The 13,304-nt window shown below is 32.8% G+C and overlaps 2 protein-coding genes across 2 annotated transcripts in view; both read right to left on the reverse strand.

Annotated features, from left to right (window-relative positions):
* The window catches only part of LOC133203371 (uncharacterized), a 284,718-nt gene that overhangs the window by 169,815 nt on the left and 101,599 nt on the right, over positions 1 to 13,304 (reverse strand). The gene's annotated exons all lie outside the window — the stretch shown is intronic.
* Positions 1 to 13,304, reverse strand: part of LOC133203347 (uncharacterized) — an 87,996-nt gene that overhangs the window by 61,163 nt on the left and 13,529 nt on the right. Inside the window, exon 2 of the mRNA XM_061339144.1 lies at positions 395 to 892. Within this exon, the coding sequence (XP_061195128.1) occupies positions 395 to 892 (498 nt within the window). The remainder of the gene's footprint in view (positions 1 to 394; positions 893 to 13,304) is intronic.

A 13,304-nucleotide genomic window follows, 5' to 3' on the forward strand; every position in this document is an offset into this window, starting at 1 on the left:
AGAAGAAGATTTTTAAATGTTGCCATTATTTTTTCACTAATTCCTAATTATCTCCCCTTGAAAGAGGGTATGGCCCTTCATTTGAACAAACTTGAATCCCCTTTACCAAAGGATACTTTGTGGCAAGTTTGGTTGAAATTGGCCCAGTGGTTCTTGAGAAGAAGTCGAAAATGTGAAAAGTTTACAGACAGACAGACAGACGGACAGACAGACGGACAAACAGACGGACGCCGGACAAAATGTGATCAGAAAAGCTCACTTGAGCTTTCAGCTCAGGTGAGCTAAAAAGTGTTAATTTCCGGAATAATGATCTTAGTGTTGCCTTCACAAACTTGCGTAACACATTGTATGGAAATAAAACTGATATGCTTGCAAAACATCTATATATAATTACCTATCTTAGACACTTCATCAAAAATCTCTGTGTCTTCCATGGTGACGTGAGTCAGTATATTCATTTGTAAACGGCGTATAAGCAAGGAATCACACAAAGCACTATAACCAAGAATACACTGCTCTCGAGGTTTACGCTTGTATTGCCGTGATCTAAGGTATCTGTGTGCTGTGTTAAAGCTGGATAAAGAAAACACTGTGAACATACACGAGCGAATGTCACCAGAACACGATATATGGTATATGATTTCATCTTGTATGTCTTTGGTAAGGTGTTTCCCGGTTTGATCAACCCACAGGGAATCTCGTAAGCATAGGCTCTGCATTGTCTGCTGTGCGTTTTCAATATTCACGGGATATTTTTTAAGAAATATTATCTTTCGTATCTTGTTTAGCATGTGCAGACACTCAGAGTCCGTAAAATCAGGAGGACCGGAGTCACAGCACATAAAGCAGAATAACACGGACAGTTCCTCATCAGTCAATGTGGAGAACTGATCTAAAGATTTAAAAATACGTACAAGTATGTTTTAAATGATCTGAAATGGAAATCCATAAATAATTTTGTTTAAACTTAATCTATTTCATGTGTTTTTGGACAGTAAATAACAATTAAACACCGCTTATCTCTTTGAAAAAAATAACTTCACTGTATTTGCAAGATTTGTCAAAACTTAGTAAACGAATACAGCGTGAAAGAAAAGAACTATAATTTCAGGGACGTTTCATAATACCTGAAACATAGTCCCAGAAACCATGAATTTTTAAATTTACAAAACGTTGAGGTTTCCTTATAACTATGCAATCAGGAAGTAAGTTTGATGTTCTTGAGGAAAGAAGATTTTATCCGCCAGAAATAGTGCATTTCCAGCATACAAACAACTTATGCCCTTGCCCAAAGGTTCAATTCCAGACCACGGATTTTACACCTTTAGTAAAAAAATCATTGCTTTTCATTTTCATTTCAACTGTTCCTCTGCTAATGTCTAAAAGCAAAGATTTAATTTTTACTATTCATAAATATGGGTGGCTATGTAGCATTTCAATGTCCCAAAGAGGCAAAGCAAAAGAAATTCAGGTGTTCTTTGTGAAACGTTCCATTTTCTTATTTTTCAGTCTGCGCATCCTTCGTCCACCTTTCGTTCATCGTTCATTAACCGTTCATTTGGCATGAGGTCACTATTTGCACACTTTTCATAGTTTTACGTCCACTGATTACCAACTGCTCGCCTTCAAGGCAATTGCAACTTTCTTCGCATTTACCGGAAATCAAAAAAAAAAAAAAAAAAAAAAAAAAAAAAAAAAAAAAAAACCCTCAATTTGCTATGAAGACACTGAAAACCCTGTTTTCAAAATCACTGCAATAAATATAAGAGGGCCTCTTATCAGAGGCTTAACTTCATTGAACTTAAAGATATTACTTTAAACATTATACAAAAGGAAATATGAAAATCTGAAGACAGCAAAGGATAACTTAATGTTAAACGTCATGACTTCAATTAACTATTTTATTGTAATGTTTCTTTTTTACCGTAGCAGTGTCCTGTTACGGGATAAGTGAAATTTTTAGCAAGCCTCAAATTTAGCGATTTTCGTAAAAATAACAATCAGTATTCAATGTTTGCGAGAATCAATGTTAGCACTTTTCTGATGCCTAGAAAGAGAACAGTAACCTCCAATACGAAGTTAATGATTAGCGATAATCAAATTTAGCCAACTTTACACCATCGCTAAAAATGCCATAATTGAATCCTCGCTATTCTTTTTTTCTTATCTGGTATCACATGTATATGGAGTGCATAACTCCCATTTGATTCGAAAGGCAAGAGCATATTTTAGGCACGAGCATTTTCTTTTAAAACGAGGCTAGCTTTTGAAAATAGGCTGACGGTTCAATTGTATAAACAGTCTCCTTTAAAGCTAACAGTTTTCAAATTCTATTGATGAAACAATGATCTTGTTAACAAACACAATCTATTAAGGAGTCAAATGTTGACTAACGTTTTTCATACATATTGTTAGCGCATTAGTTTCACTTTGACTTGACTACAGATTTTTCTTTTTCCAGATCATAACCAGGATCACACGATGGTTTTGACCGGTCAACAGAAGATGCTTACTCCTGAAGAGCACCTGAATTCAACTCTGATTTATTTTTTTTCTTTTAAAGTTTCGTGTTTGTTCTACTCTTAATCTGTACTGTCCCAATAGGATTTTGAGCTTAATTGTATTGCAAGTTTGACATTAATATCTTTCCTGAGTAAAATAATAAAGTATGAAAAAGATTTGCCAGACCTTTTTTTTATTTTGAGAGGAATATATTGAATCAACGTAGGAATGAGAATAAATACTATTGATTGAAAAAAAACGTTGTCAAAAGATCAATATGTCGAACTGAGAGCCACAGCATGAAATTTTCTCTTTTTATGAAGAATTTTTGAAGCAAATACTATAATTGCCTATAGAGAATAGGTTTGTGTCGTAGTTCATGACGTGTATCAGCTGTGTGTCACGTGACGGGTATAAAAATGGAAATATTAGGCTGAATGTAGAAAGCGGCACTAATGCAAGGGTATCCGGTTGTTTTTGGCCATAAAAACTGATACAAATAAAAAGAGGTTTACATCCCTTACCTGAATTGGAGCTAGTTTGTATTGTATTAGAAGTACTCGTAATTTTGCCAACAATGCTTGTAACAGCAAAACTTTTCAACTTTGCCTCTACATCGTTATGAATTAAAATAAAATATTATTCAGGACAGAAATAACTCCCAGCATTTTTTTTATAATATATATGATATAAGCCACTGATATTTCGTATTTTAGCATAAACAGTCTAATGTATGTCCTTGCATTTTTGAGGTTTATCTGGAATATAATTATCGTATTAGAAATTTTCTTTTACATTCTCTCACGGTGTGTAGGTTTATAAGGACTCGATAAATTAATTTTACACAAAAGTGTTTTTAAGAAATGTTTTGTTTTCAGTTTTAATTATTGATTTAAAGATTTATGACGATTTTGTTTTCTTAAGCATTTTTGTGATTATTAAACCAATGGATCCACTCCTCTGGATCACTTGTACTGCGTCGTCAGGACAAATGACGTCATATATGACTAAAATCTAAGCAGTTTTGTTATTAAATTGTGAGAGTTTGCATTCCCTAATAAATAATACTTTTTTTAAATTCATTTCATTATTAGGGTCTTCCGTCTCAGCGGAAGACTTTTCAATTATTCTTATGGTTTTTTTTTTTTTCAAGTTTCTTATTATTAAGGTCTTACGTCTTCACGGAAGACCTTATAGTGATTCTACTGTTTCTTCTTATTATTATTTTTCATTTTTATTTTTTTGACCTTTTCAAATCGCGATATCTCAAAAACTACTCAATGATTTTCAGCCAAATTTTCAGGAATGATGTGTTATTTCATGCCATTTTGAAGTGTTGAAAAAGTTGGGAAAATTTTACTTCCGGTCAGAAATTATTACGATTTTTCCACTTTTTCCACTAAAAATATAGTCCATGAATGTTCTCAGAAACTGTTAAAGGCAGGAGTCTGAAACTTTCAGGTATGATAGAATGTGATTTGTAGATGTGTGATGGAAACATTTCGTGTGTCGTCGCCACTTCCGGTCGTCACAGGAAGTGATGTAAAAAGGGTATTTTTTTTAACTTTTTTGTTTTTCATTATTTTTTAAAGATATTTATAGGCTAAATAGAGAGTCTTCTCAGAATACTAAATATGTAATTTGTTTAAAAATTGATTAACGCTTACTCTAAATATTCATTACTTGCTACTTTGATGCGATGGTCTTTGATAGCGGAATGGTTAGCGTGCTGAATTTTCACGCGGGCGACTCATATTTAATCCCTAGAACTTTTGAATTTTTTCACACTGTTGTTTGGGCTCAAATGTAATATTTTATCTTTAAAAAAAGGGGGGGCCTATGTTGTTCAACGTCAGAGCAATGGTGTTTGACTTCACAATAGCATTGTGTCTTTTTACTCCTTCATAAAGAGTTTGCAGTTGAGTTTTGCACTAATTAATGTGCGTATGTGTGTGATATGACAAAACAAGGTAAATGTAAATGTATCTAGGTACCTATGCAATTGAATCACAAATTTGAGATTTGTCAAATTATATTTTGAAAGTAGAATTAATTATTTTCTCATCTTGATTGAATAACAAATAGCAATTTCAAATGAGAGGGAAAAAACTTCAATGACATTTAGTTTAGAGCAAGATCCGTCATAATTAAGAGCTCAAAGCGACTTAGCGCATAAAGGTATGGTTAATTAATGGTATACAGTGTATTAAAGATATACACGCTATATAAACTCGATTTTTTATGTGAAACAAAATGATTAAATGATTTGAGAAACATGATGTGCAATAAAAAATAATTACTTTCCACAAAGTTTTACTAAATAAGTCGATGTAAGTACACAACAATTAAGCAATATCTGCAATTAAGAATTCAGCCTATTCATGAATACTGATGAAGGAAGTGCGTAAACAGTATATAGACACGCATGTCCGCGGGAAATCATAGACAACGAGGTACGTTGCATTTTGACTAAGATTTTGAATGAAAGTTAATATCTGTCATTACAGAGTAGATGGTTAATACTGGTTGTTTTCAAAGATAAGAATCTTTAAGCACAAAACGTATGCCATCCATGTCAAAAGTTATTTTGTATACCAAACGGCCTACCTCGTTTTCTTGACGCCATTTTTGTTTATCAATCTAAAAGTAGCGACGGTGTCACATGATGCATGAATTTAAATAGAGGCATCACTGTCCTAGTAGGATAATAAATAATTATAATTTGAGATCTTTATAATGCGTTCATTTCCAATTGTGTAATTTACAATATTTTCGTAACTTTTTTTGGTAAACAAAATGAATAAATTTCCATCTCTATTTTTAACTGACGCAAGTTATAGCGTGTATATCTTTAACACAATAAAACAGGTAAAAATTTGTATACTCGAAACAGTATGTGAAAAAAATATGCTTTCACGTAATACATCAGTAAAGTGTCTATCATTTTGTAATGCGTGTGTAGTGCTGACTCGGGGGGGGGGGGGGGGGGTAACCTGAAATGCCTGAAATCAGGTAATTAAATAAAACAAATCAGTGTAGATAGGTCTTCAATTTAAAAAAAATCTTATTTATCATAATTTTATATTTTGTACAATTGAGTGTGAGAATCTCAAAGTTAAAAAAAATTCACACAAAGATGTTTTGGAACATAGCCCCCCTCCCTCCTTAAAATGATGTCTCGTATTTTTTTCCGTTCCAGTTTTGCAATATTTTCAAAATATAAACGTTTAATTATATTTTATGTATGATTGATTGTATGTTGTTTTACTTCCCATTCGAGAATTTTACACTCATATAGAGACGTGACCATACACCAGTGAAGGGCTTCAAATTTAGACCTTTACTCGTCACTCAGGGTTATTGAGCAGTGAGGGATCTTTATCGTGCCAACGCCTGCCGTGACACGGGGTCTCAGTTTTTAAGGTCTCATCCAAAAGACCCACAACTTTAATTCACTTCAAAGTGCCGAGCGCATGCCGAAGGAACTATTTTTTGTATGAAGGTGTTACAGGGAAAGCACAACATAACATGTTGTTTAGTGAGGAATCAACTTCTCCGAAGACAGAGAAGGGACGGAAGACCTTCTTGTTGCCATGGCAACAAAGTTTCTAGTTATTTTTCTTTTTTTCTGCACAAATTTTGTGCAGACGATTTCTCAGAGATGGATTGATGAATTTGCTTCAAATTTTCAGGATTGTTGCTAGGTTATCTAAAGTTAATTCCGGCTTATCAGTTTTTTTTTAAATTCACTTCCGGTCGAAAGTTATCGCCCCTTTTATTAAAATTCAGAGGACCTCCTTGTCTGTGATGGAACTCAAAAATGGCTCAAGCTAGAGCGCTGAACTTTTCAGTGATGATAGAGGATATGTTGTACCTGGGTGTAGATACATTTTTCGGAAGTGCCTATTATGAAAGCTCGGTAGGGTCGAAATTTAGGACACGAATCATGAGTGAATTTTCGAGACATTTTGTAACATATCTTTTAAACTATAATTATTTTGTTAAAATATTCTGAACAATATTTGTGCAGAATGACAAGATCTTTAACATGATATCAAGAAAAGAGCGCTGACTCATCATATTAGGGGCCAAAAGGGGCCAAAATTTTAAATTAATAACTCTTTAACAATCAATATGTTGTAATGCATTACTGAAGCAAATTTGTTTATCTCAACAATTTACAACCTCATATTATGATATTCACATCATATGTTACATAATTAGGGGCCATAAGGGGCAAGAATGCAAAATCTTTGAAGCTTTACATCTCAAAATTGGGAAATATTTTGATAAGCAATACTGAACAAAAGATGCATAAAATAATGTTCTAAACAATATGCATCCTTTTATTTTTTGCTAAACGTCCTCATTAAGGAGTTGAAGGGTCAGCCACTTAATATTTCTTATGCAAATATCTCGGAAACAAATAAGAATTTTTGATTAGTTGTTGAACAAAAATTGTTTAAAATCATGACAGCTTTCAATTGGTATGAAGAAAAAGGGGCTGGTCCCTCAAAATAGGGCCGAGAGGGGCCGAAAGTCGTTAATCAATAACTCTTTAATGCTCAATAGTTTGTTATGCATTACTGGAGCAAATATGTTTACCTTAACAATGCACAACTATATATCATGCTATTTACATCATATGTTATATAATTAGGGGCAATAAGGGGCAAGAATACAAAATCTTTGACGCTTTATATCTCAAAATTGGGAAATATTTTGATAAGCATTACTGAACAAAAGATGCTCAAAATAATATTTTGAACAATATGCCATCTTTTATTTTTTGCTAAATGTCCTCATTAAGGAGTTGAAGGACCAGCCCCTAAATATTTCTTATGCAAATATCTCGGAAACGAAAAAGAATTTCTCATTAGTTGTTGAACAAAAATTGTTCAAAATCATGACAGCTTTCAATTGGTATGAAGAAAAAGGGGCTGGTCCCTCAAAATAAGGTCCAAGAGGGGCTGAAAGTCGTTAATCAATAACTCTTTAATGATCAATAATTTGTAATGCATTACTGAAGCAAAAAAGTTTATCTCAACAATTTACAACAATATATCATGCTAGTCACATCATATGTTACATAATTAGGGACCATAAGGGTCCAGAATGCATTATCTTTAACGCTTTATATCTCAAAAGTGGGAAATATTTTGATAAAAAATACTAAACAAAAGATGTCCAAAATAATACTCTGAAAAATATATATTTTTTTTTTTTAATTTATTTTTTATTATTTTTTTTATTTTTATTTTATTTTTATTTTTTTATTTATTTTTTTTTTTTTTTTGCTTCATGTCCCCATTAAGGAGTTGAAGGGCCGTCTCCTAAATATTTCTTGTGCAAATATCTCGGAAAAAAAAGAATTTTTGATTAGTTGTTGAACAAACATTTTTCAAAATCATGACAGCTTTAAAGTGCCATTAATAGAAAGAGACTGGTCCCTCAAAATAGGGGCCGAGAGGGGCCGAAAGTCTCTAATCAATTACTTTTTAACGATCAATATTTTGGAATGCATTAATGAAGGAAAATATTAATCTCAAAAATTTACAACCATATTTTATGATATTCGCATCATATGTTACATAATTAGGGGCCATAAGGGGTCAGAATACAAGATCTTTGACGCTTTTATCTCAAAAGTGGGAAACATTATGAGAAGCAATATGCAATAAAAGATGTTTTTAATAATGTTGTGAACAATATGTTAACTTTCAATTCTTGCTAAATATCCCCAGTTAGGAGCTGAAGGGCCAACCCCTAAATATTTCTTTTGCATATTCAGAAACGAAGAATTTCTGAATAGTTGTTGAACAAAAAGTTTTTAAAATCACAAGAGCTTTAAGCTGATATAAAAAAGGGTTTAAAAAACGAAAATCTGAGTCAAATTCTGATCTCATCTGATCAAAATTTGGACGGAAGACCCACTCGTTGCTCGCAACGAAATCGCATCTAGTTATTATTATTATTATTATTATTATTATCATCATCATTATTATTACTATATATTTTTAGGCATAGGGAATTCTCGTGTGAAATTTCCATTAACAACTAAATTTATCCTGAAATCATTGTTTGCAATAAATTAATTTTACACCTTGATATCTTTACTTTAAAATCCATTTTAAGTTTTCTTTCTGTGATAGCAGGGGACAATCAATGCACCGCTGTAAAATTTTAATGAGTTCGAAGATATCTATAGAGTGATTATAGCATTTGTGAAATCAAATTTTAATGAAGGGGAAGACCTACCTCGGAAGAAGCTTGACTCTACAAATTATGGTAGAATAAGTCTTCCCGCATAAAATGGCGCATTAGAGTAATACGAGGGGTGATCAAAAAGTTCGGGAACTAATTGAATTACTTACTTAAAAGAAATAAAATGAGGTTTCAGTGTTTATTATTTTTTAAAGTAGTCCTCTCCGATTTTAATGCACATCTGCCATTGTTCTGCCCATGCGCGAATCACGTGATCCAGGCAGTCACGTGGCATGCTCCGTAGCAGTCTGTTCAGGGAAGCTAAAAGATTTTTCCGAGTTTGTATTTCTTACCATGCAAGTTTTTTTTTAATAACAAGAACAGTCCATCTGTCAGAAATGGCCAAATCTCGGCTATAGGATGGGTGGATAAGGATATCCCTCCCCATAATTAGTATGGTGACCCATCACAACCCGAGTCCTCTGTCTCGGGAGCGTCGTTTATCCAATGTGGATAAAGTATGGCCGCATTTTTTTCATCATATCTTATATGTTTAAAGTCTAAAGTAAACGATATTTTAGGGTATAATAATTATATTATTGTTAAGATATTCAACCATTATTCTAATTGTAACTTGGCGATGTTTCATAACAAATTGCTCAACTAAGGATACATCTTTTACCCGGCTTGCCTTAGCTGGGCAACAAAACAAACATCATTTTTAACCATCTCCCAGTCTTCACTCAAACAATCAATCCAACTGATGATTGAACTTCTGGTAAGTCTTTTGTCTTCATTAACCTTGTACAAATTATCATATTCTACTGCAAAGGAATTTCCAAGATATACGTTAAACATTACAGCCGTTCGTTGCTCGAGTACGACTGAGTCAACCATTTTTTGTCATAAGAGACCTACATATTGTCGTCATTTTCACATTGTGACGTCACAAACAGGGAGCAAAACATTATTTAACATCTGTTATTTATAGAACATGTGTATGACTATATGTGTGCTAAATTTCATTCTGATCTGAATTGTGGTTTTGCAAATATACAAACAGTTTGCGAACATTTTAATCACTCCTCTTACTTCCCCTCAGATTCTTAAGCTCTAAAGTCATTCATCCACCAGGGAAATGCCACTCTAGAGCAAAACGTTTGGGGGAGGGGTCTGACTAAGGAGGAAGCCTCACTCTACATCACAAGGCTTCGCATCAAATAGTGGGTTCGAAACTGCGCGACTCTACAACAAAAGCCTTAACCACTGTCTAACGCAGTCTATAAATATTTGATACACAAGTTGATCAGCACGACATTAAAATGATTTTCCAAATAAAAAAAATAAAAATAAAGTAATTAAGACAAACATAAAGCAAAATTACAATATATAAAAGCTGTTGCTTACCTGACACTGAGGATTTCCATACACTGTATCTATCGATATTCTCAACTCTCAATGTTGCTGAAAAGAAAGATGTTATCAAAGGTATCAAGGAAAACTTTTTATGGAAAATATGTTTTGTTATTCTGTATCCTTTGCTTTCATTTTGTGTTAAATACTCATGAATTGAGGTACCAATTAAAACAAGACGTCCAACGGTTACATCGCTCACCAAAGAACTTTATTTTCAGAAAAGCAAAACTCAGTTCAGTATTTTAATTTTAAATTATTCAAGTGGGCTCAAAGTACCCGCAGGGATTTTGGCTGGAACAAACTTGAATCTACATTAACTGAAGTTGCTTGCATAGTTATTTGAGTAATCCACCATAGAATGAAGAGATTTTTAATAATTCTCCCGTATATATTTATATGTAAAGATTTTTTCTCTTTTGTGAACCCTCAATACACCAAGTGGTCATGATTTTTAAAAGAAAATCTACATTGTCTATAGATGCTTTTTTATTAATATATATGACATCATGGCTTTGATGTCCTTGTAAGGATTTTTAAAGATATATCCTATATTTTCCTATGTAAAATTGCCATCCCCTGTTGTTGTCCTACCTTAGCCCGGAATCATGATTGAAACAGTCTTAAAGTTACAGTATTTACAGTATGTAATGAAGCCTTCACATAAGTTTCATCTTTTCAAGCCTAGTGGTACTCGAGAAGAAGATTTTCAAAAGCTGTCATGGTATTGTTATTTATTCTTAATTATCTCCCTTTCAATGAAGACCTTATCATTTTTTGTGAAAGGAATTGAATTCCCCTATTTCAAAAATGCTTAGTAGCCAGATTGGTTAAAATTAGCCAAGTGATTCTGGAGAAAAGGTCAAAATGTTGAAAATTCACAGACAACACTCGGTAAACAGACATCGGAGACTTTTCGATCAGAAATATTCACTTGAGCCTTAAGCTCAGATGAGCTTAATTTTTTTTTAATTAATGAGAACTATTTTACTGAATCTTGAATTTAAAGAAGTCAGTCATGAAATATATGGAGATAACGAACAGTATCCAAGCTCAAAAGTCCATCAAACAATACAAAACAGGAGCAGAGCTAACACCGACCTCCATAAGATCAGAGGTGGGATCAGGTGCCATGGAGGAGTGAGCATCCCCTGCCGACCAGTCACACCCGCCGTGTGCTCCTTGTCATGATCGGGAAATAACGGAAAAATCCGGCGACAATTCAGTGTGTAAATAATGGCCTAACAATTAGTATGAAAAACGTCAGTCAGCATTTGACTCAATGATAATGTGTATTTGCTGACAAGGTCATTGTATCGACCATAGAACTTACAAAATGATGACTTTAAACGACACTCCTCTAGCTTGGTAAAGGGGTCAATGTTTATACTTATCATGCAAACAACTTGTCCAGGAAATTTGAACATATTTTCTAACATTGCATTCCTCATAGTTTTGTTTACACCCCACCCCAAATCATCATCCAGAAGAGGTAATAAAATTCATTACTTTCTTTTTTCCAAATTGTCTTCTTTTTTCAACTGCTGCTGAAAAGAAGCTTAAATGCTACATATTTTATGATAAAGTAATAAGTCGGCCTTTCCCTCTAATGCCATGATAGATGCACTGGTATATCATTTTCTGGTCAATTTTTCATTGTCATTTCTATTTTATATAACATTTAACTTCTTTGTTTCAACTAATAGGATACACAGTTCCTACCTTCTTGTTGTGAAATCAGAGGTCTTCGAAAACGAAGTGGTCTCTCCCTTCTCTCATTTTCTAGTTCTGAAATATATATATATATATATATATATATATATATATATATATATATATATATATATATATATATATATATATATATATATATATATATATATATATATATATATATATATATATATATATGGTTTTATATAGTATCAAGGTTTTTACTGTAGTAAATAAAATAACTTTTCGCTAGGGTAAATCGAAGTTTGTTTTTTTTAACAAAATTTAGAATGTCATATTTTATGTTTAAATTTTGGAATGTTATATTTTATTTCCCTCAATTCAAACATGTACATTCCATTGTATATACTACATTGAATTTTTAAATGCATATTCAAATTTTATTTTAAGTTTTTGAACGCAGTACAGTTAAGGTGCCAAATGGAAATATCGGCAAATTTTTTAGACAGAAAATACATTTTTTACAAGGATGGGCGTTTCTTTTTAGGCCTTTACTATTATCTGACAAATGTAATGTGGCTGAAAACTACATGTTGAGGACGTTAGATTTCTTATTTAGATTTGTCACGTAATGTGGCAGTCACGTGATCTTCGCAAATATACCTGCATTACTGAGGTCATCTATAAATTCCCATATTGCAAGGGCATAACCAAGTTAAAAATCTAAGTTTAATTTATAATTATTTTCAACACTCTTTGTAGTTTGTGAAAAGTGCTGCGAACCTATATAGATTCTACTATATAATTGCTAAAGTTACATTTGTTAGACCGTGTATTGAATATTTTGCTGGTCAAGTACATTAAATGTAGATATAATTAATTCATTTGCAAGATTTCATCAGGTTCGCAGCACTTTTTAAATATCTTCATACCTCTTGACTTTATGTGTAAAAGCTTGTCGTAATTCATTGAGGGTAAGCCCTTGCAATATATCGATTTATTACGACCCTTCTATTACCCTTCAATGAATCTGCATACAAATGTACGACAGTTTCACTTGTCTAGGGAATATACGGGAAGTATATGAATAAAATCATAAAACAGACATTGCATCCAAGTTAGTGGCCTCTTATATGTCTGCAAATAATATTTTATTTAATCACAAAACACGTTTTTCATTGTATAAAATATAACTCGATCCGCCTCTCACTGTATACAAACTGCGTCAAAGTTTACGATATGACGTCACATTGACAAGTGCATTGCGATCTGTGAATTGTTTATATATTACTGTGTGGGATTTAACCAACGACAAAAATACATGCAATAGTAAGTATTGATGTAGTTTAAAGCTATCCAACAGTTTAAAATAGCGTATCATTTCATTTTGTGGTAATTTGAAGAACATGTATTTTTGTGTGATGTCATTGTAAGCATTTCCAGTAAAAATTAGGCCCCGCCTCCTTATTGCAGCCTTAACTGTGATGCGAAATTTTCCGCATTGAAATTTC

Source organism: Saccostrea echinata, unplaced genomic scaffold, assembly GCF_033153115.1.
Source record: "Saccostrea echinata isolate AGI-Se365-2 ecotype Australia unplaced genomic scaffold, CSIRO_AGI_Sech_v1 ptg000050l, whole genome shotgun sequence".
Lineage (NCBI taxonomy): Eukaryota > Metazoa > Mollusca > Bivalvia > Ostreida > Ostreidae > Saccostrea > Saccostrea echinata.